Source organism: Stenella coeruleoalba (assembly GCF_951394435.1).
Source record: "Stenella coeruleoalba genome assembly, chromosome: 10".
In the NCBI taxonomy this organism is placed as follows: domain Eukaryota; kingdom Metazoa; phylum Chordata; class Mammalia; order Artiodactyla; family Delphinidae; genus Stenella; species Stenella coeruleoalba.
The window spans coordinates 65,447,725-65,474,468 of record NC_137156.1 but is presented as its reverse complement, the minus strand read 5'-3'; the positions used below and the strand labels follow the sequence as shown (position 1 = coordinate 65,474,468).

Below are 26,744 nucleotides of genomic sequence, written 5' to 3'. Positions count from 1 at the left end.
GGCCACCTCGGCAGCGACAGCGCGGGAGGGAGGTGAAGGTCGGCCTGGTTTTCAGCACTCCCGGGCTGGGCAAGAGAGTGAAAGAAGAGTGAAGAGAGTGGGAGACCGGGCCGTGGCCTCGCGGTCTAGCCGCTCTCCCTCCTAGACCTGCCCCGCTTGTTTGGATTTAATCTTCAGGTTGCCGGCGCCCGCCCGCCGGCCTCGCGGAGTGAGGGGAAGCGCTCGCGCCTGTGTCTGGCGCCTGCCGAGTCCGGACACCCGCCCGTCCTCTTCGCTTGCCCGCGGCAGCCGCGTCCCTGAACCGTGGGGTCGTGTTTGTGTTTGACCCGCGGGCGCCGGCAGTGGGGCGCGCGGCCGAGGCCAGTGCCGGCGGGGCGGGGCGGGCGCGGCAGAGGCGGAGGAAGAGGGAGCAGAATCCCTGGGAGGCAGGGCGCCGCCATGGAACTGGGCCCGGAGCCCCCGCACCGCCGCCGCCTGCTCTTCGCCTGCAGCCCCCCTCCCGCACCGCAGCCCGTCGTGAAGGCGCTGTTCAGCACGCCAGCCGCCGGGGGCCTGTCGCCTGTCACCAGCCTGACGGTCACCATGGACCAGCTGCAGGGACTGGGCAGGTGAGGAGGGACCGAAGAGCGGTGCCTCAGGCCGCTGGCCTCCCAGACGGCTTTCGGGTAGATCGGGCCGGGAAACCGGCCGGGAGAAGAGCGAGACCTGCCTGTCCGCCGCTTGGGGGCGGCCCCACCGGCGGGGGCCCGCCATGTGCACCCGCGCCCCCCCCAGGCCGAATGTTGGGCGGGAGAGGCCGTTCGGACCCTCTAGGGCCGCCCTCAGCCCCGAGCCGGGCCCGGTAGGGGGTGGGTCTGCCCCGACTCCCCACCTTCGCCACCCCTTTCGGATTGCCCTGTGCTCTTCTGTCCCTATTCCAGGAAGCTCTTTGAAATCTCCCTCCACGCGGGAAGAGCAGGCCCTCCTAGGCGCTCACTTCCACCCTTTGCTGAGCCACCTCGTAGGAGCTTAGTATCCTGTGAGCTTTGTTTCCTTTTCAGCAAAGGGACGTGGCATTTTCTTTCCTGGCGTTTGCAAAATCGTCGCAATCCCTCGCCCCGTGCACCTTCCTGATGTCCACCCCGATGCTTTCCTAAGACCAGGTCTTTTTATTCAACTTTCCATGCCACAAATTTCCCTGCTGTTTTCCTTATTGCAAAAAATGCATCCCACCGTTTTTCTGGTGAAACTGCTTTCTCTTCAATCTTGGACGTCACATTTTCTAAATAAGCACATGTCTTTTCCAATCTCTGAAAAGCAGGAACTTGTCCTATTCACCCCTGCTCCTAGCTCAGTACCTAGAACACATGCTCTCATTTCAGGAAATACTCCAATAGTCTTCTTTGTCGTCCTGTCCTATAGTGTGACCCAGACCATGCTAACCCACTCTTTTCTCATCTCCTTTTATGCTCAAGTGCTAACTGGGTGTTCTGGGTGGCCAAGTGTTCTGTGGTGTGGTCTGAAAGTAATGATGGTTGATGGCAGCATGGCAACTTGCCATGTCATGGCCTGTCTCCTGTATGTAACCTTTTAATTATGTCCTAGAGCTATAGAGAGTGTTACTTTTCTTGGTTTCAGTGAGTATGAACAGCCCCTGGAGGTGAGGAATAGCTGTCTGCAGAGAATGGGCTCCTCCGAATCAACTGATTCAGGTATTCTTTTAGTTTTAAACATTTTTATCATGTGTCTGCCGTGTGGGAAGCAATACTTGGAATTTGCTGAAATGTGTGCTTTCACCTAGAAACTTAGTTTGGTGAGTTGAGATAGTAAACAGAAAAGTCCGGCATTGAGTTACAAACACCCTTAACAACAGTACAAAGGAGCCCCTGTGGCAGTTTATGAAGAGAAGAAACGTGTCAAGTGGCCACAGGGAGGTGGTTTGTGCTTGGTGTTGAGGATGAGTAATAGTGTGAAATTAACCATACCACTCTACGGGGCATTCAGGAAATCTTATTGGTTAAAATGCTGAGTCAATTATTGGATATATAATGAAATTATTTCAGTGAGCCTGCTATGGAGAAACTGTGCCAGTGCATTTTATTGTAATCCATAAGTTCATGTTACTGCAAGGTATATTTGCACAGATGCTTTAGGTTAGGGAACTGCAAGAGCAAAAGTCTTAAAATGTAGGCTTCTTAAGAACCAGGGATAGGATTGTGGCAGTTTGGCAAGGGAGAATGTCAGGAGCAGTAACGCCTAACTTCCTGTACGATTATTTAGACATCGTGGAGGAAAGGTGTGCGCTAGGCAGGCCCTGGTGGCTCTGGGCCATGCTGAGCAGTGTCTCCTCTATTCTGCTGCCGTTGGTGAGTTGAGCACCTCACTTTATGTTATTTTGTTGAAGGCAATAAATACTTGCCTTGCTTGTCAGAGAACATAATTGTATTTTCCAACCCGCTGAGTTGTGCATATGATCTGACAGGATATAAGATATTTGAAACCAAAACTATTCCAGAAAACAGGTACCTATTCTTTCCGTGGTTGGAACTCACAGAAAGTTAGCCTGGGTAACCTCTATCTGAATAACGAAGCAATCATGAGGTTTGGTTTAGGAACTTTTTTTTATTTTGATTGAAGTATAGTTGATTTACAATGTTGTGTTAGTTTCTGGTGTACAGCAAAGTGATTTAGTTATACATATATATAGTTCTTTTTCATTATAGGTTATTACAAGATATTGAATATATATCGTTCCCTGTGCTATACAGTGGGACCTTGGTGTTTATCTATTTTATATGTAGTAGTTTGTATCTGCTAATCCCAAACTCCTAATTTATCCCCTCCACCTCCTCCTTTCCCCCTTTGGTAACATAAATTTGTTTTCTACATCTGTGAGTCTGTTTCTGTTTTGTAAATAAGTCACGAGGTTTGGTTTAATTCACTCTCCTCAAATCCTGTTTTCCATGATGCTATTTGCAAGTAGGAAAGGATGAGTAGATATACTATGAAAATATTTAGACTTTTACAAAAGTTTTGGCAATCATGGAGACTCAACTTCAATTCTGTCAAAAGTCCAAGCCATGAGCCTTTGTTGATGGCCTTAAAGAAACAGTACTAGTAGTTTTATTTATTTATTTCAATGACAAAGTGGTGCATCATGTGTTAAATCCTGAGAGGTGTTTTGTTTGTTTGAATTTCCCACAGGCTTCTGTCTGGATTCTCCTGGGCCCTTGGATAGTAAAGAAAAGTACGTATTCACTGCTTTTAAATATTTGTGTTTAGAAAAACTTTATTTATTTATTTTTTTTGTGGTACGCGGGCCTCTCACTGTTGTGGCCTCTCCCGTTGCGGAGCACAGGCTCTGGAAGCTCAGGCCCAGTGGCCATGGCTCACGGGCCCAACCACTCCGTGGCATGTGGGATCCTCCCGGACCGGGGCCCGACCCCGTGTCCCCTGCATCGGCAGGCAGCCTCTCAACCACTGTGCCACCAGAGAAGCCCTAGAACGTGTATATTTTAAGAGAAGACCTGGGCTTGCTTTTTTCACTAGAAGCCCAGCGGTGGAGATGCTTATGAGAACAGGACAGCTTCAGAAATCTATTTTTCCATCTTGCCTAAAATGGGAATGTTTGACTCTCCCCTCACCCCACCAAACTATAGGTTTGCATCTGCTAATCTGTATACCTCTTTACTTGCTTTATTCTCATTATTTACTTTCTGATTTCATTACAGCCTTGAAAATCCCATGAGGAGAATAAATTCTCTGCCTGTAAGTTAGTTCCCTTGTTTATTTTGAGCCAATACCTATCATCTGCCCCTTAGCTACCAGTATAACCTTGATAGTAGACCTTAATTTATACAGACTGCTTTTCCTTACTTTGTCTCATAAACATTCAAAACACTCTACCTAAAGCAACTTCAATAATGGCTACCTCTTGAGGGCTTTTTCTTCCATCTCTAACTATTAGAGTTTTATCCAACCAGGAAGGGGGTTCTTTTTATGTAAGTGATGTTATTTTGGGGTTGATTTGGTACCTAAGTCCTTGCTGAGAGGGCTGTAGACGTTGTGAAGTTAGGTGTAAATCCATGTAGTGGGAACTTCTATCTTGTGTTCTCTCAAGGTGGAGCCCTAGGCACATTTACTGGTTACCCACTGCAGTGTATGAGGGGCTAGGTCTCCCCAACCCACCACCACCATATGTTTTTTCTTTTAGAACTGAGTTTCCATTGAATTTTCATTTATGTACCCTAATTCCTCTTTTCACTTTAATAGCAGAAGCTCTTGGGGTGTAGCCCAGCTCTGAAGAGGAGCCATTCTGATTCTCTTGACCATGATGTCTTTCAGCTAATTGACCAGGATGAGAACAAGGAAAACGTGAGTGTGGCGTTAATCTACTCACCTGGGGGCACAGGTCAAACCCACAAGTGTTCATGGCTTATGGAGAAGTAGCTGGGCTGGCTGCTTCCTGGGAGACTAAACCTTCACCAAAGTCATGATGGTCTTTGGAGTCAGAAAAACTTAGATTTGAATCCTACTGCTTGCTGGCTGTGACCTTGGCTTTTTTTTAGCCTTCTTTGTTTCTTTGTGAAATAGGAGTAACAGTCCCTTGTAGGATTATTGTGGGAATTCAATAAGGATAATGTAGATAAAGCATTTCAAATGGTTCCTGGCAGGTAGGAGTTGCTCAGAAGGTAGCTCTGAGTAGGAATTATATCCATGAACACTTTATCTGGAAGGGTCTGGCCAGGCCTTCCTTGCCTCTTTGTGCTGACCCTGGGATGAGTTAGAAGTTTAGGGAAATGCTTCTTGACAGTATTTGAAAGAACAGAGCCAACAAGTCCCAGGGGATCTCAGAGTAACTGAAATGGTAGCTTAGAAGGTGAGTTGGGGTGGTGCAGCCAAAAGTCCAAGAACGTCCTGGCCTGGCTTTTCTCACACCTGGCGGGGCCCCTTGCACAGAGTAGGCACCAAAAGAGTTCAGTGAATCAGCTCAGCTTTCCCAGTCTTCTTTCTCACTGTATTTCCATATCTATTTATTTCCATATCATACTTCTTATAATCTTCCAGACTTAATACTTCCAGAACCTACTGCTTCCATGAACTCTCCCAGTGATTCCTTTGGCAACTTGCAAGATGTCCTGAGGGAGATACAGAAATGAGTTCCTGCCTTGAGTGCTTAGAACACTACGTCTCCCTCTGTGTAGTACATTTAACCAAACAGTCTAATGCTATTGTACTCATGCCTGGTCTCTCTCCCCACAACCCCAGGTTGGCTTCTCCCAGGGTTGCCTGCTTAGAGCTTCATTCTGGAGGGGAAACAGCATAGGTTAAAGAGCTCTTGCTCTGGAGTTGTCCAGTCGGGTTATGAAGCCAGATCTTCGGCACATCACTTAACCTATGGGCCTAGTTTCATCATCTCTAAAGTGGGGATGATCGGATGGATAAATGAGCTAATGCACTGAAAGCACTGTATGGGCATGTAAATACTCTGTGATGTTAGCTGTGCTTAACAAGTTCTTCAGTGGATATTTTAGGGTAGGGGAATTATTAGTGCTATTAAACTTTAAGTAAATGAAATCATACAGTATGTATTCTATCACTTCTGGCTTTCACTCAACATTATGTGAGATTCATCCAAGTGGTTGAATAAACCAGAACGGTTTTTGGTTTTTTTTTCTCGTTTTATTGAGAAATAATTGACATTTATCACTGTAAAGTTAAGGCATACAGTATGATGGCTTGATTTACATGTATTGTGAAATGATTACCACAGTAGGTTCAACTAACATCCATCTTCTCATATAGATACAATAAAAGGAAAAGAAAGGAAAAGGGGAAACTTTTCTCCTTGTGATGAGGACTCCTAGGATTTACTCTCTTATCATCCAGAAGTGTTAGCTATAGTCATTATGTTGTCGTTAGTTTTTTTCCCCATTGCTTTTAGTATGGAAAGCAGTAACTTTAAGTGTTTTCCACTTAATTATCTCCTATTGGTAGGAAGAAGATGGAAAATATAAAGCCCTCTTTTAAGTTTAGACTGAAAAGTTTTTATTCCTATTCAATTATATTGAAATGAAATTGCTTTCGATTTTAGAAAGTTTTTTTTATTTGCGATACGCGGGCCTCTCACTGTTGTGGCTTCTCCCGTTGCGGAGCAACAGGCTCCGGACGCGCAGGCTCAGCGGCCATGGCTCACGGGCGCAGCCGCTCCGCGGCATGTGGGATCTTCCCAGCCCGGGGCATGAACCTGTGTCCCCCGCATCGGCAGGCAGACTCTCAACCACTGTGCCACCAGGGAAGCCCTAGAAAGTTTTTTTTTTTAATTGAAGTATAGTTGATAGACAGTTGTTGATTTAGTTTTTAACTTATAGTGTTTTGTGTACCTGGCAGATACTCATGTGTTTATTAGGAAATAAAGTGTTTGCGGTAAGAGAAAAAAGTGCTGTATTAGAAGTTAGCTTTTGACAGAATCTTTGAAATTCTTAATTACACAGATCCAGTATTGGAATTAGATCAGAAATGGGTTTGGAGGCAGGTGATCAATACCCACTCCCTTGCTTGTTTCCTGAAGCTATAGTTGAGACCCTAGAGCTGGTTTTCATAGACAGTGGATGATGTCTCAATTTATACCGTCTTGCAGGAAGCCTTTGAGTTTAAGAAGCCAGTAAGACCTGCATCTCGAGGTTGCCTGCATGCTCATGGACTGCAGGAGGGTAAAGATCTCTTCACACAGAGGCAGAACTCTGCCCCAGCTCGGATGGTACGTGCTCTGGCTTTCATAGTCCTGGGAGTTTCTGATGGGAAGAGATGAAAGCACCCTCTTTAACCTAGAGTTGAAGCAGTAGCTCTTGCTGTCTTTACCTTGACTTTGTTTTTTGAAACTAGACTCACATTTTTCGTGTTTCTGCTGTGTCTGGAGAGCAGACAGGCAGAAGCAGAAGTGAGAGGTGATATGTTTGAAATATTGGACTTGAGCAAGGAATATTTGACCTTGTCAATTATGGGAATTCTGCAGGCGTCCTGGGTCATTCTTCTGAATGTATGTATGGTGGGATTGTATGTCTTACTTCAAACTTGTCTTTTACGATGCGTCCTGAATGCTGAGAGGTACTTCCCAGAATGATTTTGTTTGAAGAGAGCACTTGTCTTCTTCCAAACTTGGTTTATTAAGAACTATTATGTATACCAGTGAACCCATTGCCTATCAGGCTACTTGACAGTATTTGGGGCCACTTGTCCCACAGTTATTTACTTGCCAGAGACTGTCATTACTTCCTAATTTCCTACTGATGATCTGACAGATAGCTATGGACTAGAGAGGCCCAGCTTGACAAAATGACCACATTTGGTTTCCAGGTTTTCCTGGGAACTTGCATCTGAAAATACAGCTTTCCAGTCTGGCTTAAGGTCTGAGGTTCAGGTTCAGCTAGTATCACTACTCTGTCTAGCATTTGCACAAAGCAATTTATGTTCTCCTGTCTTTAATCTTCATAAGCCTGTGAAGTAGCTGGAATTACCCCACTTTACAGATTGGGAAAGTATGGTCAGGGAGGTTGGGTGATTTGCCAAAGGACACAGATAAATGAAGACCAGAATTAAACAGTCTGCTGATTCCCAAGTACACAGTAACCCTCTGAGAGCTGGGTATCCAAAACTAAATATCTCTAGTGTACACCTGAAGAACACAGCACCAGGGTTTCCTGTAATCACTTGGCCATCCCTAATTGTAGGTGCTGAGGGTACAAACTGAAAGAAAGCCAGTGCTAAGCGCAATGGTTTGGCTTTTGATCATGTCAGAGGGTATTTCTTTCTTTCTTTCTTTTAAAAATATTTATTTATTCATTTGGCTGCATTGGGTCTTAGTTGAGGCATGTAGTATCTTTGTTGTGGCATGTGGGATCTTTTGTTGCGGTACATGGGGCTTCTCTCTAGTTGTGGCATGCGGGCTCAGTATTTGCAGCGCACAGACTCTCTAGTTGTGGCACGTGGGCTCTCTAGTTGTGGTAAACGGGCTCCAGAGTGTGCGAGCTCAGTAGTTGTAGCACGCGAGCTCTCTAGTTATGGCACGCGGGCTCTAGAGTGTACGGGGTTAGTTGCCCTGTGGCATGTGGGATCTTAGTTCCCGGACCAGGGATTGGGCCTGAGTCCCCTGCATTAGAAGGCGGATTCTTAACCACTGGACCACCAGGGAAGTCCCAGAGGGTAGTTCTTTTGTATCCTTGCTTTTAGTCTTTAAGCACCATCTATATTTCCTCATAATGGCTCCTTGGTGTAGGAATCATGGAGGAAGAATTAGGTCCTGTCCAGAGATTGTCATTTTCTATAGCATATCTGCACCTGGGAACGCCAGAAGCTGGGTTACAGAAATTGGTATTATACCATAGGGTGAGCCTTCAGTGGGTGCTGCCCCATGATAGAGTTACCTGCTCCTAGGCTCTGCTGGCTGAAAAACTGCCAGTGTGCCCAGGGTGTGCTCAGGTACACTTGTGGAGGATGAGAGGCAACCCAGAACTTGTTTTATATTGTGAAGCAAAGCTAGTGCCTGAACCAGAGTAGGCCAGCTGCAGAGAGGACCCCTAGGTGAGGTATCTACTCAGAAAACCAGAGGGCTGCTTGAGGATTAATGCATTCATACCCCAAAGAGATTCGTTGCTATGGGAGAGAAAAAAATCTATCTCTGAACTTTTTTCCTGGCTTTGGGAAGTGCCTGGAAAAGAAATAATTCATTATCATCAATGTTTTTATTAGCAGTGTTTATCTCTAGATGGTAGATTTTTGAGTGGTTTTTATAAATTTTCTATACTAAATATATATTCATTTTATAATGGGGGTTTTACCTGAAAAACAAGATAGTGTTGCTTAATGAGATATACTCTATATTTTGACTCCAGGAATGGTCTCTCTTAGGGAGAGTATAGTGGGGAGAAAAGCTTGGGTTTTGTGGTCAAACAGGTGAGCTGTGTGACCTTGGTAACCTCTCTTAAGCATTGGTTTCCTGATTCGTTAAATAAAAAGAACAGGATTAACTACCCTTAGTGTATTGTGAGGCTTAAATGGGATTATACATAAAAGGTTATATCCTAGTGTCTGGCACAAGTAATTCCTCAGTTAAAAGTGAGCAACTGTCATTTAAATTCCAGTTCCAAGTCTAGGATGGACTTTCTTTGTTGCGGCATGCGGGATCTTTTGTTGCAGCTCGCAGGCTTCTCTCTAGTTGCAGCACATGGGCTCCAGAGCACGTGGGCTCTGTAGTTGGCGACACGTCGGCTCTCTAGTTGTGGCGTTCTGGCTTAGTTGCCCCATGGCATGTGGGATCTTAGTTCCCCAACCAGGGATCGAACCTGTGTCCCCTGCATTGGAAGGTGGATTCTTAACCACTGGACCACCAGAGAAGTCCCTAGGATGGACTTTCTAGAACTTTCTTGACTTTATATCCCTCTGTCAGAACTGGAGTTACAGAAGCATTCTCTAGTCCATTCTGTGGTTTCCATAGAGACTTGGTATCTTCTCACCCTTCCTCATTTTAGCAGATTATCACTTTGTCACAACCCCCATGCTGATCCCTGTTCACCAATTATGATCCTCAGAAAAAACAAACCTTGCCCTTCACAAGAGGCTAGCCCCAGATCTCACTGTAAGGTGAATTGCTCCTGGGGAGTGTTCTTTGTGAAGGCTACTTGGCCTGACTCTACTCAGAACTGTGTGTGGACATCAATTCATTTATAATCTTAGGTTTCATTTTCCTTTGATTAGAGCTGCTAAAACTTCTTACAAAAAATATAATATGTTTTCCTCATAAAAACTAGTGACCCATCCAAGGAAGTCAAAGCTAATTATTTATTAACAAGCCATGAATTCTGTCTTGTAGCTTTCCTCAAATGAAAGAGATGGCAGTGAACCAGGGCATTTCACTCCTTTTTTTATGCCCCACTCCCCTGTGACTGCCACTTTGTCTGATGAGGATGATGGCTTCATGGATCTTCTCGATGGAGAGAATCTGAAGGTACTATGTGTGTGTGTTTTCCCATCCATTTTACTGACTACCCTGGAGAGAAGTCATCTGAAAAGGAACAGTGATCCTCCAACTGGCAGATATTTTTATTCATTTGTTGGGAATTTATTGAGACTCTGCTTCTAGCCTGATTAAATCCTATGGAGGAGTTCAAAAGAAGACACTGATGTGATTCTTTTTACCCTGAAGGAGCTGACAATCCATTTTTCTGGCAAGAGATATGAATCAGGAACAGTGGAAGAATAGCTGCCACGTGGCGTAAAGCTGAGGAGAACAGGGTGCCTCCTCACGGTCCCTCAGGGGCATACCTTTAGCTATGCTCAGATAACGGGACTGTTAAGTGTTACTCTTTTCTGACCTTAAAATGTTGGGGACGGGGAAGGGGGTGAACATTAGAATGCTTCCTATCCAGGTCTTTCTGGTATTCTGCAGGAAGAATTCTAAAGCATTTAAATTAATGTTGTCTCTGCTGGACCTTTGTGACGCAGTTTTTCTTTGTTTAGAATGATGAAGAGACCCCGTCCTGCATGGCAAGCCTCTGGACAGCTCCCCTTGTCATGAGAAGAACTACAAACCTGGTAAGTCCCAGTGTGTCTAGAGGGAGCCACAGGAATCAAAATTGTTTCTTTTGAGATTCTGTGGTTGGGTCTATGGGCCTTTCCCTTGACTGGTCGCTAGTGTTTCCTGGTGTTAATGCACGCTGTTTTTTCATGTTTGTTTGGAGTTGTTTTTGTTTTTGTTTTTGTCCTCATTGGAGTGTGAGGAAGTCTGGGTAATATAAAATGCATGCAGTTCTTGTTTTTATAATTTCTAGTTCATCTCAACTGTTCTTGGTCAGTTAATGTCTTTTCTATACAACTCTGACCTCTCTATTAACTTCTTTAAGATCACTGGATAGTGCTGGAAAATATCTGCTAAACTGAATTTAAGAGACTCAGTTATTCTCAAACTCTGTCAGATTTGGTATCAGCTTAGATTTTAACTGACAGCTTCGTGGGTGAGCAGTTTGTATCTGACAAGGAATTTGATCTCAGGCAGCAGGAATAGAAAGACTTCTGCTACAGGTACCATCTGTACCCACCCAGCCGATGGCTCTGTAGCAGATAGCGCTATCCTTCCTTAGGAGTGTTGACTGGAGAACCCTGGCCCAGAACAGAAAAAGGAGATGTTAGCCCTGCCCTGTTCTGATGGGGAAGGAGAGGACACACTGGACTACCGTATTGTTTTACTTTCCACAGCTGAGAGAATGTGGAGAGACTGGAGCACATTCAGAGAAACACCCAGTAGAAGGAGGAGACTCAGACTGTGATAGATATTATGGACTGGTTGAATAAGTTAGGACAGAAAGGCTTCATTTGAAGAGGAATTAATTAGTCTTTTTTTTTTTGGCCTCGCTGCACGGCTCGCAAGATCTTAGTTCCCCAACCAGGGATTGAAAGCGCCGAATCCTAACCACTAGACTGCCAGGGAATTCCCTGAAAAAACCTTCTCAATCTGAAGCCTTTAGTCTGAAGACTGTTTACTTTTTTGTTGTTGTTTGTTTATTACTTTTTTATATCATTCTCATTTATTTACATTCCTTAGCATCAGCACACTTGGCAAACAACAGTAACTCACAAAATCTCTCTCTCTCTCTCTGTCTCTGTCTCTCTCTCTCTATCTACATATATATATATTTTTTTTTTTTTTTTTTTTTAAATACCCACCTATCTATATAGACTGTAGGCTTCTGTTTCCATCAGGGACACTTTCAAACAGTCAGACGCAAGGCTGTGCCTGTACAGGAACATATCCTCATTTATGCAAACACCTAGGGAAAGTGAGATAGTATCACAATACAAATACAGTTACACACTCTTAGGTATACATATAAATTGATAAGTATATGTGTGTGTATATATATATATATATTTTGTGTGTGTGTGTGGTACGCGGGCCTCTCACTGTTGTGGCCTTTTCCGTCACGGAGCACAGGCTCCGGACGTGCAGGCTCAGCGGCCATGGCTCACAGGCCCAGCTGCTCTGCATCATGTGGGATCTTCCCGGACCGGGGCACGAACCCGTGTCCCCTGCATTGGCAGGTGGACTCTCAACCACTGTGCCACCAGGGAAGCCCTGATAAGTATATTTTTAAGTATCAGTGTCCCTGAACTATAAATATGGAACAAATGAACTATAGTCTAGAAGCCACTTACACATTATAGTAGATTAATGTGCAAAGCTCTGAGGGAATAGGCTACCCCAGTACAAATGTTATGATGAAATTTACTAGGTCCTTTTGAAAGACAAAATTATATACAGTGTGAGAATGCTTAGGAAATGGCTATCAGTTTTATAAGTTGGATTTAAAAATCATGAATAGTATGTGTGGGCCCTTCACAGTGGGGGGTTTCCTTTCACAAACATAGTAGACTCACAATTGCCAGGGGCTGAGTTGGAACTGGGGTTTCTGCCCTTGAGGAGTTTACAGTTCCTCTGAGATCCTATTGAAACCAGTAAGCCCTCTTCCCAAAAATGCTTCCAGCTCTCTTAGGTAAAAAACAACAAGACAAAACTGACCTTGCTTTTCTGAACAACATACTGTTAAAATAAACTTCAGAAAAATAAGGGGAAAATCCTTGGTCTCTAGGAAAGCCAGTGTGGGAGTGACACACTTGCTGGGTGACTATCAGGAACATTTCAAAGAAGAGGCAACACTGAAATTTTAGTATCAGCTTGAAAGGGAGTGGTTTACAGGGTATGAAAGGGCATTCAGCACAGAAGGAAAAGCCCTGCCAAGGAACACTGAGTTGTGAACGGGCTGAGATGAGTTTAGAGAGCTGAAGTCAGACTGTCTTTACCCCTAGTCAGGTGGGCTGCCCTCAGACTCTGAGAAATTAGTCTTTAAAAGATCAAGTACTATAGCACATCTTCGTGTATTTCCTTTGGCTTTGTAAGTCTTGAGTTAAAATGCTCTGGTACAGGGATTCCCTGGTGGCGCAGTGGTTGAGAATCCACCTGCCGATGCAGGGGACATGGGTTCGTGCCCTGGTCTGGGAAGATCCCACATGCCGCAGAGCGGCTGGGCCCATGAGCCATGGCCGCTGAGCCTGCGTGTCCGGAGCCTGTGCTCCGCAACGGGAGATGCCAAAACAGTGAGAGGCCTGCGTACCACAAAAAAAAAAAAAAAAAAAAAGCTTTGGTACAATCCAGAAAGAAAACAAACAAGTAGAGAGAAGGACTTTTGAACACAGTTTTGAAGGCACCCCTGCCCCCTGCAAACTTAGACTCAACTCTATTTTACCACCTTAACTGGCTCTGATTTATAGTATAATCCAGCTACCGCACACCCTTCTGGATTAAGGTGGGCTGTTAAAGCCTGTTCAAGCTGTTCCAGCAAAGTGCAAGTAATAGACTAGAAGGGAAGAGGAAGCCAAAAATGTGTCCCTGGCTGGAAGGTAACAGTTATTTGACGCTTAGGACCCTGTGCAGACAGTAGGCTTTTGAGGGCATGGGTAGTCTTCCTCATTTCCATATAATGTCAGCTTTAGAACATGTTCATTGAACACCAGGGACTTGGTGTCTACAATGTGCCAGGCACTAGATAAATGGACAGTGTCTGTTTCCTAATTTAGGATGGATCAATCTTAAACCATCCCAGGAAGTCCTTGATCTATTCTCTTTACCATTCAAGTGAGTGTATGTTAATGAAATACATTAAATGGGTCTCTTTCCCCCCCCCCACCCCCACCAAGGGCAATCGTTGCAAGCTGTTTGACTCCCCTTCCACGTGTAGCTCCACCATCCCGTCAACGTTGAAAAGACCAGACCGATCGCAAGAGGAGTCCCCACGTGGAAATAGGAAGCGGAGGAAGAGCGTGGCTGGGGCCAGTCCCGAAGAGGCAGCTAGTCCAAAGAAGCCCCAGGAGGTTAGTTATGCAGGTTCTTTTTTGCTCAAGGACTGTGATATTGTATCTTTCAATTCTAAAATGTCCATTTGATTCTTTTTCTTTGCTGAGACTTGCTGTTCTTGTTTCTCATTTGTTTCAATCATGTTCATAATTGCCTGTTGAAGCATTTTTATAATGGCTACTTTAAAATCCTTGTCAGGCAATTCCAACGTCTGTTTCTGGTGTGGCTTTCTGTTGATTATTGTTTCCTATTCAAGCTGAGATTTTCCTGGTTCTTGGTATGACAAGGAATTTTTCAGTTATATCTATATTCTTTGGATATTATGAGGCTATGTAACTCTTCTGTTTTAGCAGTCAGTCCTCTGGTACTGCAGGAAGGTGGGGATGGAAGTTCAGGTTCCCTTGATATGCCACCTAGGGTGGGGCAAGCCTCATGTTTGCTGGGCAGGATTGGGAGTTCAGGCTCCCTTCTAGGCCTCCTCAGACACCATCCCAGTGGAGTAGAGATTGGGACACTTAAGTACAGCTGGGCAGGGGTGGAAGTCTAAGCTCCCTACTTGTTGGGCCATGGAGTAGGGCCATAAATTTTTTTCCTTGATGTTAGTTTTAATTTTTCTTGTGTCCTGTTCTATGTAGATATATAAATTTCCCACTACTTTAGGTTTGTCTCACAACTTTGATTGTAGTGTTTTTCATTGTCAATTAGTTCTAGGTATTTTAGTTCTTTTATTTCCTTGTGATGAGAACTCTTAGGATTTATTCTCAACAACTTTCATATATACCATACAGCAGGCTTAACTGTAGTCATCATGTTGTACATTACATCCCTGGTACTTATTTATATTATAACTGGAAGTTTGTACATTTTGACCACCTTCATCCAATCCCCCTCCCCCACTGCCTGCCTCTGGTAACCACAAATCTGATCTCTTTTTCTATGAGTTTGGTTTTTGTTTTGGTGGTTGTGGTGATGGTTTGTATTGTGTTTTTTAAGTTTTTTCATTCCCTATATAAGTGATGTCATATAGTTATTTGTCTTTCTCTGTCTGACTTACTTCAGTTTCACTTGGCATAATGCCCTCAAGGTCCATCCATGTTGTCGCAAATGGCAGGATTGCCTTCTTTTTGTATGGCTGAGTAATAATCCATTGTGTGTGTGTGTGTGTGTGTGTGTGTGTGTGTGTGTGTGTGTGTATCACAACTTTGTTATCCATTCATCCGTCAATGAACACTTAGGTTATTTCCATTTCTTGAATATTATAAAGAATGCTGCTCTAAACATGGGGGTGCAGATATCTCTTTGACATAGTGTTTTCGTTTCCTTCTAATATATTCCCAGATGTGGGATTGTTGGCTCCTAGTTAGTTCTGTTTTTGATTTTTTTTTTTCTTTTTTGTCTGCTTGCTGCACTGCACGGCAGGTGGGCTGTTAGTTCCTTGACCAGGGATCAAACCCATGCCCCCTGCATTGGAAGTGCAGATTCTTAACCACTAGACCTCCAGGGAAGTCCCTATTTTCAATTTTTTTGAGGAACGTCCATACTGTTTCCCATAGTGGCCATCCCACTTTACATTCCCACCAATATTGTACAAAGGTTCCCTTTTCTTCACATCCTTGCCAACACTTGTTTCTTGTTTTGTTGTTGTTGTTGTTGTTTGTTTTTGGCATCACCATGGGGACTGCGGGATCTTAGTTCCTGACAAGGGATTGAACCCGGACCCCCAAAGTGAAAGTGTGGAGTCCTAACCACTGGACCGCCAGGGAGTTCCCTCTTTTTTTTTTCATTTTTATTTATTTACTTATGGCTCCGTTGGGTCTTTGTTGATGCGCGCAGGCTTTCTCTAGTTGCGTCGAGTGGGGGCTACTCTTCATTGTGGTGCTCGGGCTTCTCATTGCGGTAACTTCTCTTGTTGCAGAGCACAGGCTCTAGGCCCACAGGCTTCAGTAGTTGTGGCTCTCAGGCTCTAGAGCGCAGGCTTAGTAGTTGTGGCACATGGGCTTAGTTGCTCTGCGGCATGTGTGTTCTTCCCGGACCAGGGTTTGAACCCATGTACCCTGCACTGGCAGGCGGATTCTTAACCACTGCACCACCAGGGAAGTCCCCATCTTTTCTTTTCGATGATAGCCATTCTTATACTCATGAAGTGATATCTCATTGTACAACAGTTTGATTTTCATTTCCCTAAACGATTAGTGATATTGATCATCTTTTCATGTACCTGTTGACCATTTGTGTATCTTTAGGGAAATGTCTATTCAGGTCCTTTGCCTACTTTTTAAAACCAGATTATTTTAAAGATGCAGACGTAGAGAATGGACTTGAGGACACGGGGAGGGGAAGGATAAGCTGGGATGTAGTGAGAGAGAAGCATTGACATATATACACTACCAAATGTAAAATAGATAGCTAGTGGGAAGCAGCTGTATAGCCCAGGGAGATCAGCTCGGTGCTTTGTGATCGCCTGGAGGGGTGGGATAGGGAGGGTAGGAGGGAGATGCAAGAGGGAGGGGATATGGGGATATATGTATACCTATAGCTGATTCACTTCGTTGTACAGCAGAAACTAACACAACATTATAAAGCAATTACACTCCAATAAAGATGTTAAAAAAAAGATTGTTTTTTCGCTATTAAGTTGTATGGATTCCTTATATATTTTGGATATTAACCCCTTATCAGATAATATATTTTGCAAATATTTTTTCCAATTCTATAGGTTGTCTTTGCATTTTGTTGATTTCTTTTAATGGGCAGAAGCTTTTTAGTTTGATGTAGTCTCAATTATTTTTTATTTTGTTGCTTGTGCCTTAGGGGTCAAATCTAAAAAAGTCATTGCCAAGACTCATGTCAAGGAGCTTTTTTCCTGTGTTTTCTTCTAGGAGTTTTATGGTTTCCTGTCTCACATTTAAGTCTTTAAGCCATTTCAAGTTATTTTTTGTGAGTAGTGTAAGATAGGGGTCTAATTTCATTCTTTCACATGTTTATATTCCGTTTTTCCAGCATGATTTATTATTGAGAAGACTGATCTTCTCTTCATTGAGCATTCTTGGCTCCCTTGTCAAATACTAGTTGATGGTATTTATACAATTTATTTTGTAAACATGCACTTTAACTTTTCTTGTGGACTTGCTGGGTCCTAGGCTAGGCATGTGTTTAGCTTTAGCAGACACTGCCATATAGCTTTCCAAAGTGGTTGTCCAGTCAGCCCTCCATATCTGGGGGCTCCGCATCCATGGATTTAACCAACTTTGCAATGCATTCTTTTTTTTTTTTTTTTTTTTTTGTGGTATGCAGGCCTCTCACCGTTGCGGCCTCTCCCGTTGCGGAGCACAGGCCCCGGACGCGCAGGCCCAGCGGCCGTGGCTCACGGTCCTAGCCGCTCCGCGGCATGTGGGATCTTCCCGGACCGGGGCACGAACCCGTGTCCCCTGCATCGGCAGGCGGACTCTCAACCACTGCGCCACCAGGGAAGCCCCTGCAATGCATTCTTACTGAGCACTAGCTGTACTACGTGTCATTTTATATGAGCATCCTTGGGTGTCCTGAAACCAATCTCACAGATACCGAGGGTTGGCTGTACTCAGAACAGTGTGTGAGAGTTCCAGTTCTTCCACATCCTTACCAGTAGTATCCGGTGTTGTTCATCTCTTTAACTTTAGCCATTCTGGTGAGTGTGTAGTATCTGATTTTGACTTGCATTTCCCTGATAGTTATTTTTCTTGGTCTTAGATTTTCTTCTCTATTACTCAGCCAAGTTTCTAGCCCATATTTCTATTGGGTTGTCTCTTATTTGTGGGAATGCTTTATATATTCAGAGATGAATCTTTTATTGAGATGGATGCATATCTGCCCACTCTGGCTTGCCTGTTCTTACCTAATCTTGTTGTTTTGATGAACAGAATTTCTTGATTTTTTTTTTTAAACATGTTTTAATTTATCAGTCTTTTTATGTTTCGTGTTTTTTGTGTACTGCTTAAGAAATCCTGCGACTTCCCTGGTGGTCCAGTGGCTAGGACTCCACGTTCCCAATGCGGGGGGCCCAGGTTCGATCCTTGGTCAGGCAGCTAGATCCCACATGCCGCAGCCAAGAGTTTGCATGCCACAACTAAGACCTGGTGCAGCCAAATAAATAATATAAAATACACTAAGTATATAAAAGAAATCCTTACTTCCCCACGATTAGCCCTTTTGATGTGTCCTTTGAAATATGAGTGCTTCCTTGCTACTAATGACAAAGTGTTCCAGGTTTATCTTGTACATTTCTTGTCCCAGCCTGGAGTCAATCAAAAAGCTCTGGTTTCTTTTAGTGGAAAATACAGTTGACCCTTGAACAACATGGGTTTGAACTGTAAGGTCCCCTTATACGCAGATTTTTTTCAATAAATACATACTGTGGTACTGCATGGTCTGTGGTTGGTTGAATTCGGGGATGTGAGATGGTGGCCCTAAACCCCATGTTGTTCAGGGATCAGCTGTATTATTTAGAGAGCACACTGACCTAAGGGCTACTTACTGCAACCCTGGAGCTTCTCAGTGGGTAGAACTAAGAAATACTTTTTTTAGACTTAGCCCTAATTTTAATCCTTCTTTTTTTTTTTTAAAAAAAAAAAAAGGAAGTTTCAGAGCAGTTCAGTTAGAATTGAATTCAGTTCAAATAACAGTATACCTAGTCAGTAACCCATATTCTTTTTTTCACTCTAGATTCAGTCAAATAAGAAAGGTATCTTTTTGCTAAATATGAATGTTAACATTTCAGTCTCTTCTTCCTGACATATTCCAGGTGAATGTTTTCATAAGTTCTGTTCAGAAGCCTGGCCTCATTCTCCACCTTTGATTTGTTACAGATTCTACATCAGTCTTTATGCCTGGTGTCTTCCCCAAAAGGGACCATTGAGAATATTTTGGATAATGACCCAAGGGACCTTATAGGAGACTTCTCCAAGGTAATTGCACGCAGAACTGCTCTGTGATGCAGGATTGGCAGGGGGTACCTAAAATGCCCCCCTCAGCCTTCCTCCCTCCCTGAAGTGGTTCCTGGGGTTCCCCCCACCCCACCCCACCCCGCCAAGGGGACGCAGTTTGAAGTTTGTTTTAAGATAAGGAAACACACTCATCAGGTGTATCTCAGTCTCTGTGGGACTATAGACCTTACTGATGCTGGTCAGAGGTTTCAAGTAGGGAGCCACCCACCAGCTGCCTTGACACCAACCCAAAGACCAGGCTCTCTGGGAACTGTGTTTGTGATTATAAAAGCAGTACTGCGGAAAAGTGTAAAGAAGCAGAAATAAACCTCTAGCCTCACTGTATATAAGTCTGTATATCAAAAGGTCCTCTTAGAATGTCCAGGATTGAGACTAAATTTCTCCATTGTCCAGAGGAGCATGGCCCTAGAGGGAAAAGGCCCTCAGGGAGGTCCAGAGGATGGTCTGCTGATGGCCTCATACAGGTTGGCTGCCTTTGAGCTGTGGTGAAATGTGACACATTCCTGTGTCAGTAGTAGCTTGTTTAGCCACATATGACTTGAAGGTCCCCAGACCAGTCTTTTATGTATTAATGTAGCTAACATTTATGGAAACACTTATCATGTGTAAGGCAAAGATTCCAAAATGAGACACAGTTCCTTCCCTCAAAACACTTAACATACGGTCAGTAAGACATCATGCCACATAGACATGTACCACATTTATCACATGGTAGATTGAAGTAAACATCAGTACAGTGAAAGCAGCAGACTAAGAAATAAAAGGGTTGGGCTTCCCTGGTGGCGCAGTGGTTGAGAGTCCGCCTGCCAATGCAGGGGACACGGGTTCGTGCCCCGGTCCGGGAAGATCCCACATGCCGCGGAGCGGCTGGGCCCGTGAGCCATGGCCGCTGAGCCTGCACGTCCGGAGTCTGTGCTCCGCAATGGGAGAGGCCACAACAGGGAGAGGCCTGCGTACCACAAAAATAACTAACTAACTAAATAACTAAATAAATAAATAAGAAATAAAAGGGTTGTCTCAGTCTCAGCTAGGCGATTGGGGAAGGTTTGGATCTGGGCTAGATATTTCAACCAGGTGGGAGAAATAAGTGGATTAAAAATAGAAGACAACAGGGAGGGGGAAGGGTAAACTGGGACGAAGTGAGACAGTGGCATAGACTTATATATACTACCAAATGTAAAATAGATAGCTGGTGGGAAGCAGCTGCATAGCACAGGGAGATCAGCTTGGTGCTTTGTGACCACCTAGAGGGGTGGGATAGGGAGGGTGGGAGGGAGACGCAAGAGGGAGGGGATATGGGGATATATGTATACGTATAGCTGATTCACTTTGTTATACAGCAGAAATTAACACACCATTGTAAGGCAATTATACTCCAATAAAGATGTTAAAAAATAAATAAAATTTTTAAAAAATAGAAGACAGTTCTAGTCTGAAGGGAAGAGCAAGCCAAGACCTGGGTGTGGTGTATCCTTGCTGGTAGAAGCTTGCACCTGAATTGAAGCTGTGGTTGGTTGTGTTTGTCATAATGACCCCACACATGGCCACGGGATTGGGTGAGCACTTGACTCGGCCAGTCCGCCCTAGTGAGTAATTACTGATGTGCCCGTCCTTCTCCCTCAAGGCTGGGCCCAGCCTCACTCATTCCACCTCCAATGTCTAACACCATGCTGGACATAGCAGGTGCTCAGTAAACAGGGAAGTCATTCCTCTCTGTGTCCTTTATGTGCTGCACACAGTCTGGCTGCTGAGGTGAGGGTTCCTAACAAAAGCGGGAGAAAAAGGAAATCACCTGAGGTTTCTGTATTCAAGTCTGGCTTACTTGCTGGCTAACCTTGGACAAGGTACCTAGCTTTGACATATGGGAATGGGGATAATGTGCCTTATAAGTCTGTGTGAAAATTCAATGTCAGGATATTGATGAAGTGGCTAGACAAGTAACCAACATATTCTATTAGATTAATGTTTGTTTTTTTTTTTTCAAGCTGACTCTTACCAGGAAGGCAAGCAATATAAAAATGTTGCATTTTTAAGCTTTTGGATTTGCTAAGTATTTCTCTCTCTCTCTCTCTTTCTCTCTCTTTTTTTTTAAGTGTTACCTCTTTCATACAGTTGCTGGAAAGCATCAGGATTTAAAATACATCTCTCCAGAAATTGTAAGTCATCCTTTTGGAACCTGCCACACATGGAATCTACGTGTTCCTGGCAGCCAGAGTTGATTCTCCTTGGCTCTCTCTCCACAGATAGCGTCTGTTTTGAGTGGCAAGTTTGCCAACCTCATTAAAGAGTTTGTTATCATTGACTGCCGATACCCATATGAATATGAGGGAGGCCACATCAAGGTATGGATTCCTGAGGCTTGTGGGCGAGCCCTGCTGTTGTGGGAGGCATAGCAGGAGCCCTGGACAGCATCTGTGATTTTTTTTTTTAAAGGTGGAGGTGACACCTGGCTGCTCATTATAATGCTCACATGCTGGTTATAAGAATTGTAAAAAGAAGCAGTGGGCGTGAAAGGCATTTGATTCCTGGTGCACTGAAAGAATGTTCCCTGGTCTGCACTAATCTCTACCACACTGTACGGCAACTGCTTCCTGTTCTGTCCCTCACACCATCACCATCACCATCACCATCACCATCACCATCACCATCAGGGACATTTCTAAATGGTACCCACTGACTTCTAACCCATGCCTGGACATGAAGCCATGAGGAGAAGCCAGTCTCTGGCAACATGTCCCAGTCTGTGCCAAGCCTAATGATACCTCTTACATTTATAGTTGCCTGGTTAGTTGGGTGTTGGAACATACTTTCCCAGGAAGAAAGTAATTGGTTGTGCCCTTTTAATCTTTTAACCAATAATATAGTGTTGAAATACGGTAAGGAGGTACTTTAAATACAGTGTTAGTGTTTGCCACTGTCGTGGCCGTGAAAGTCCCGGGCATTCACAAATACCACTCATACAGTGCACACAGTCATAACAGAATTTGAGGTGCCCATTTGAAGACCAGTCTCGAAGAATCATTACTGCGAGTGTGAAACATGAGTCTCTTGGTGCCTTCACAGGGTGCAGTGAACTTGCACATGGAAGAGGAGGTTGAAGACTTCTTACTCAAGAAGCCCATCGTACCTACGGATGGCAAGCGTGTCATCGTGGTGTTCCACTGCGAGTTTTCTTCTGAGCGAGGCCCTCGCATGTGAGTGGGCTCCAGGGCATGGCCCCCATGGTGCTTCTGTGGGACCGCCTGTTGCACATCGAATGTCATTTCCATGCCTTAGCCTACACACATGGTGTGAAAATACCTAGTTTTGTAAAAGTATCAATTCACGTGTAACAGGTATTCTCTCAAATCCTTACCTGTTTTGCAGTCAGTTGATTTCATGAACAGCTTCCTGGAGTGTAGTTTATAGGCTGCCCTAACAGTTTCACAGTAGTCGTCGTGGAGGGCTTTCTGGCTTCCCCAGTCCAGCCTGTGACACAGGTGTTCCCTGTGCAACATCCCCCGAGGATCTGGCCTCTGCTTCATCACAGAGAAAGAGTGCATGCTTCCCCTGATTTCATCGACTGGTGATATTTTGCTGCATTTGCACACACATAACTACAGGAGTATACAGTACACTACACAATAGTCCATTTTAGTGCAGGATGCAAGTAGGTGCCCTGAGACAGGAGCAAAGCTCAGAAGGAAGTAAGGGAGAGACACTGGTCGTGGAGGGTGGAGAATGCAGAGGGAAGCTGGCTGGGAAGCTGTCACCGAAGATTAGGTGCTGGTGGTGGCAGGGAAGATGCTGGGCAGAGATCAGTTGCTAGGGCTGTTTAACTTGAAAATTTGGGAAGAGACCATCTACCTGCCAATACGAGGCAGTGGCACTGGCTCTGAACACTATTCCTGAAGATAACAGGTGGCCAGGAAATCACAAGTCAACACTGATTGTTTCCAAGAATGAAGGTAAAGTTGGGGAGATGTGTGTAAGGAACACTGCTTTCACTGTGTAGAGCTAACCATGCTTTGGCTTTCCTTCCCCTTTATAGGTGCCGATATGTGAGAGAGAGAGATCGGCTTGGTAATGAGTACCCCAAACTCCATTACCCGGAGCTATATGTCCTGAAGGGCGGATATAAGGAGTTCTTCCTGAAATGCCAGGTAAGATGGACTCTCTGGAGGGCAGGGGCCGCCCCTGCACCCAGATGTCTGGTGGTCATGGGTGTTTCTTGCCAGGGGTCTGGGGATTTGCCCCGCACACAGAAGGGCCCTAGAACCTGCTGAGTAGAGCCTTGCAGCCCCCAGCAGGGAGGACGCAGGAGTGTGCTTATGAAGCAGGTGTGCCCTGACTTCGTCCTGTCTTCCCGCCAGTCTCACTGCGAGCCCCCCAGTTACCGGCCCATGCACCATGAGGACTTTAAAGAAGACCTGAAGAAGTTCCGCACCAAGAGCCGGACCTGGGCCGGGGAAAAGAGCAAGAGAGAGATGTATAGCCGTCTGAAGAAGCTCTGAGGGTCTCAGTGCCAGACAGCAACAGCCTGAGCCTCCCTCCCTACCCCCCTCCCCTCTTTGCTACAGAGAAACTGGAGCAAAGGGGCCAGCCATGTGACATTTGGAGAGAAGGCCTGAGGCTTCCATGTCTTAAACCTACCTCCCACTCTCCCAGGGTTGGAGCCCAGAGCATCCTGCTGGCTCTTCTGTCCCTGTAAGTTGTCCTCCTTCTGCAACAGGACGGTCTGCCAAGGCTGTCACGTGCCACAGCACAGTTCCAAGCACCAAGTCAAGATGTTCTGACTCCTCATCCCCCACAGCTGGATGAGCCGCCTGGGCCTCGTTGGGCAATGGCCTTCTCTCCTGAGGGGGGAGGGGTAGGAGAGTCCGAGTGGAGAGAAGACTCACAAATGCTGCTGGCCAAATACCAAAGACGGCCTGCAAAGGAAAGGTCTTTGTGGGATAACCCATATCATTAATTTATTCAACTTCATCAGTCACTTTCTTTTCTTTCTTTTTTTGTAATCAACTCCTGGAGACTTTTATTTAACTGCTTTAAGTTACAATACTGCCATCCTAGGTGGGGTTTTATCATCCCAGGGACTACCTCTGCCTTTAATTTTTAAAAAAAAAGAAAAAGGGAGGGGGAAGAAGGACATGAGTTGTGGGACAGAGAACTAGGCACTCTGTCACCCCCAGGAGGTGCTGCAGTACTGGGGCTGCTGCTATTAATATACAGCCAAGGACTGAGATACTGGTGGGAGCAGGCCCCAGACTCAGGCTTGGCTACAGGACATAAGCTAAACCTCCCAGACCTACCTCGAAGGCCCCTGAGATCTACTGGGGTGACCCTGCTCGCTGTGATGTTGCTTGTCTAGGAGTCACGGTCAGGAAAGCACTTGAGGCAGCTTCCATTGGGCCACCCCCAGGTCAGTGTTGGAACATGGTAGAGCAGGTATCCCAGTGTAGGCGGGCAGGGATGGGGGGCTCTGCCAGATAAGGGAAGGGAGTATATATTGAGTGTCTTTCTTCTATTACTCTGATACTCTTTGATTGCTTCTATTTTAATTTTTTAAAAATAGTCATTCTATGAGTCAAGGAGTATCAAATCAGTGTTGGCTGGGCCACCCAAGGTTGGGGAGAGGGGCTGGAAGCCCTGGGCATTAGAAGGGAGTGGGTGCTGGCAGAGATGACTATAGAATGTGTTTCTCAGGAGGCGGCGTGGTGGATTTTGCAGGTAAAACTTTGAGTTTATCATGTTTTAATTTGAGGGACAGGGAGAGATGGATCATCACCAGTTGCCCCTCATCTCATCCCACAGAAGTAGGGGTCTCAAAGGAACACCTCCCAAGGAGCTGGGGCTGAGTTGATTGATTCTAGACAGGCCTGTTTGGTTCCTGCTCATCCCCACCCTTAGGCACTGGCTTCCTCACCATCTTTGCTCCATTGGGGTATAGTGAAGTTTTTCTTATATAGCAGATTCAGTCTCCCCTCTTGCCCTGGCTTCCTGTTCTGCAGGCAGGGAGAGAATCAGTGATACTGGAGATGACTGGTTGCTGTGTTATGGGTTTGAGTTGCATTTGACTATAAAACAATCTTGTTAGAAAAAGTATGTGGGGAGGAGGGGAGCAGGGGGAGAAGGCCTCTTCCCCCACACACATTGAGACACATCTTAATTAGTCTGTAATCTTGTTTGTAGGGATTCTGTTGGTTGAATGCCTGAAAAGGGAGGTGGGATGGCCTTCAGAATGTACCAGCTTAGTAACACTGGTAACCAACTGTTGCAGGCTCTGAAAATAAAAACAATCTTGAACCCATGCTCTCTGCCTACTTCATAATGTATTTAAAGGGAATTGTGAGTCCCTTTAAAAGTTCTGGGACCACACTTGACTAAAACCAGAGGCTGGGGCAGCGACATTTCCTTAAGAGGCCAAGGAGCTGTCATGTGGCCTGGCGTCAGGGATGGCCAGATGACCTTCCGTTATTACTCTGAGTCCAAAAACAAACTTGTGATTCAGGTTGATTTACAAGATGCAATAGGGGAATGAAAAGCCTGCCTGAACCTCTGACATTCTCTTACAAGATGTATTAATTCATAGGATTGAGCAACATACCAAAGGAGGGACCACTGTAAAGGAGATAGGAGTTTCAGTTGTGTTCTGAAGGAGCCAGAGAGGATACTGCAGAAGGAAATCAGGCAGATGGTGAGTCACGGGCCCACATGCAACCAGAGAAACTTGGACCTGTAATACTGGGGGCTATTGCCAGAATGGATACCAGCTGGAGCAAAAGTGTATTACAAAATAGAGTGGTGCCGAGATAGCAAGTAATATGTGTTCTCTTTTGGTGGTGGGCTGTACCACGTGGCTTGTGCGATCTTAGTTTCCCGACCAGGGATGGAACACAGGCCCTCAGCAGTGAAAGTGCGAATTCCTAACCACTGGACACCAGGGAATTCCTCAAGCTTCATTTAGACATAGTCCCCTTCTGATTTGCCTCTATAGTAGAGGCATTATTCCAGCCTTTAAAAAAAAATTATGAGACAATGTGTGAAGAAAGGAAGTCCCCTGTGATACCAACCTCCAGTGAGTGTTACTATTAACGTGCTCATAAAGATTAGGAGGGGAGAGCACTATCTCCTTCATCTCCCCACTTCCTCTCCCAGATGGTTTATTAACCCTTCCAAAGAGACACTGCATGCATGTCTAAGCACAGCCACCCTACTCTCCATTCAACTTTTGTCACACCATTTTTTTAAACAGTATATATATTTAGGTATATATACATGTACGTATATAAAGAGAGTTATGTACAATATATAGAGGTGATTTTCAACTGCATATAAAATCACATGGCTGTACTCTGTTTAACCCATCCCATATTACAGTACCTTCCCAAAGACAAGACTCCATATTCCTAATGAGAAGATTCGAAAGTTTTGATTAGTTAGACCACAAACTAAGTTCATGGCGGAAATAGCTAAATATCTACTATAGCTATAAATATATTATTTGTACACATTTAAAAGCATATAAATGTTAATTTAGATATGCTGCTTTTTCTCAATCTTTCAGAATGAATTGTTATTTAAACTCTTCAACATCTATTTCTGTATCATGGGCTATTTCTGTATTGTATATTTGAGGTGATACAGTACTTTTCTAATTCATTTATGAAAAACTTTATACCAAAACCAACTATCCTTTCTTGTAATTAGGGTTTTTTCATTTGTCACGTCAGTGTATATTTATGACTTCTACAAGATCAGTACCCTTTTTTTTTTTTTTTTTTTTTTTTTGCCGTACGCGGGCCTCTCACTGTTGTGGCCTCTCCCGTTGCGGAGCACAGGCTCCGGACGCGCAGGCTCAGCGGCCACGGCTCACGGGCCCAGCTGCTCCGTGGCATGTG

General features: G+C 44.7%; 1 protein-coding gene across 4 annotated transcripts; it reads left to right on the top strand.

The window, feature by feature from the left end:
• On the top strand, window positions 1–25,526 carry CDC25A (cell division cycle 25A). 4 transcript variants are annotated; one of them, XM_079934205.1, is made up of 15 exons: window positions 1–608; window positions 1,618–1,691; window positions 3,184–3,226; window positions 3,711–3,747; window positions 4,255–4,353; window positions 6,620–6,739; window positions 9,848–9,982; window positions 10,495–10,569; window positions 13,726–13,899; window positions 18,727–18,825; window positions 20,958–21,020; window positions 21,108–21,206; window positions 21,928–22,058; window positions 22,895–23,006; window positions 23,217–25,524. In XM_079934205.1, exons 1-15 carry the CDS (start codon window positions 439–441, stop codon window positions 23,355–23,357), a joined length of 1,572 nt encoding a protein of 523 aa, XP_079790331.1. In that variant the 5' UTR covers window positions 1–438; the 3' UTR covers window positions 23,358–25,524. The 4 variants fall into 4 exon arrangements, with proteins under 4 accessions (XP_079790331.1, XP_079790330.1, XP_079790333.1 ...); XM_079934204.1 differs by having other exon boundaries at window positions 4,252–4,353; window positions 23,217–25,523; XM_079934207.1 differs by lacking the exon at window positions 6,620–6,739 and having other exon boundaries at window positions 23,217–25,526.
• Window positions 25,527–26,744: the final 1,218 nt, after the last annotated feature.

Coding starts and splice junctions, on each gene's coding strand:
- CDC25A (XM_079934204.1), top strand. CDS start 439: ATGGAACTGGGCCCGGAGCCCCCGCACCGCCGCCGCCTGCTCTTCGCC. Junction 609..1,617: donor CAGCTGCAGGGACTGGGCAG/GTGAGGAGGGAC, acceptor TCTTGGTTTCAG/TGAGTATGAACAGCCCCTGG. Junction 21,207..21,927: donor ATGAGGGAGGCCACATCAAG/GTATGGATTCCT, acceptor GTGCCTTCACAG/GGTGCAGTGAACTTGCACAT.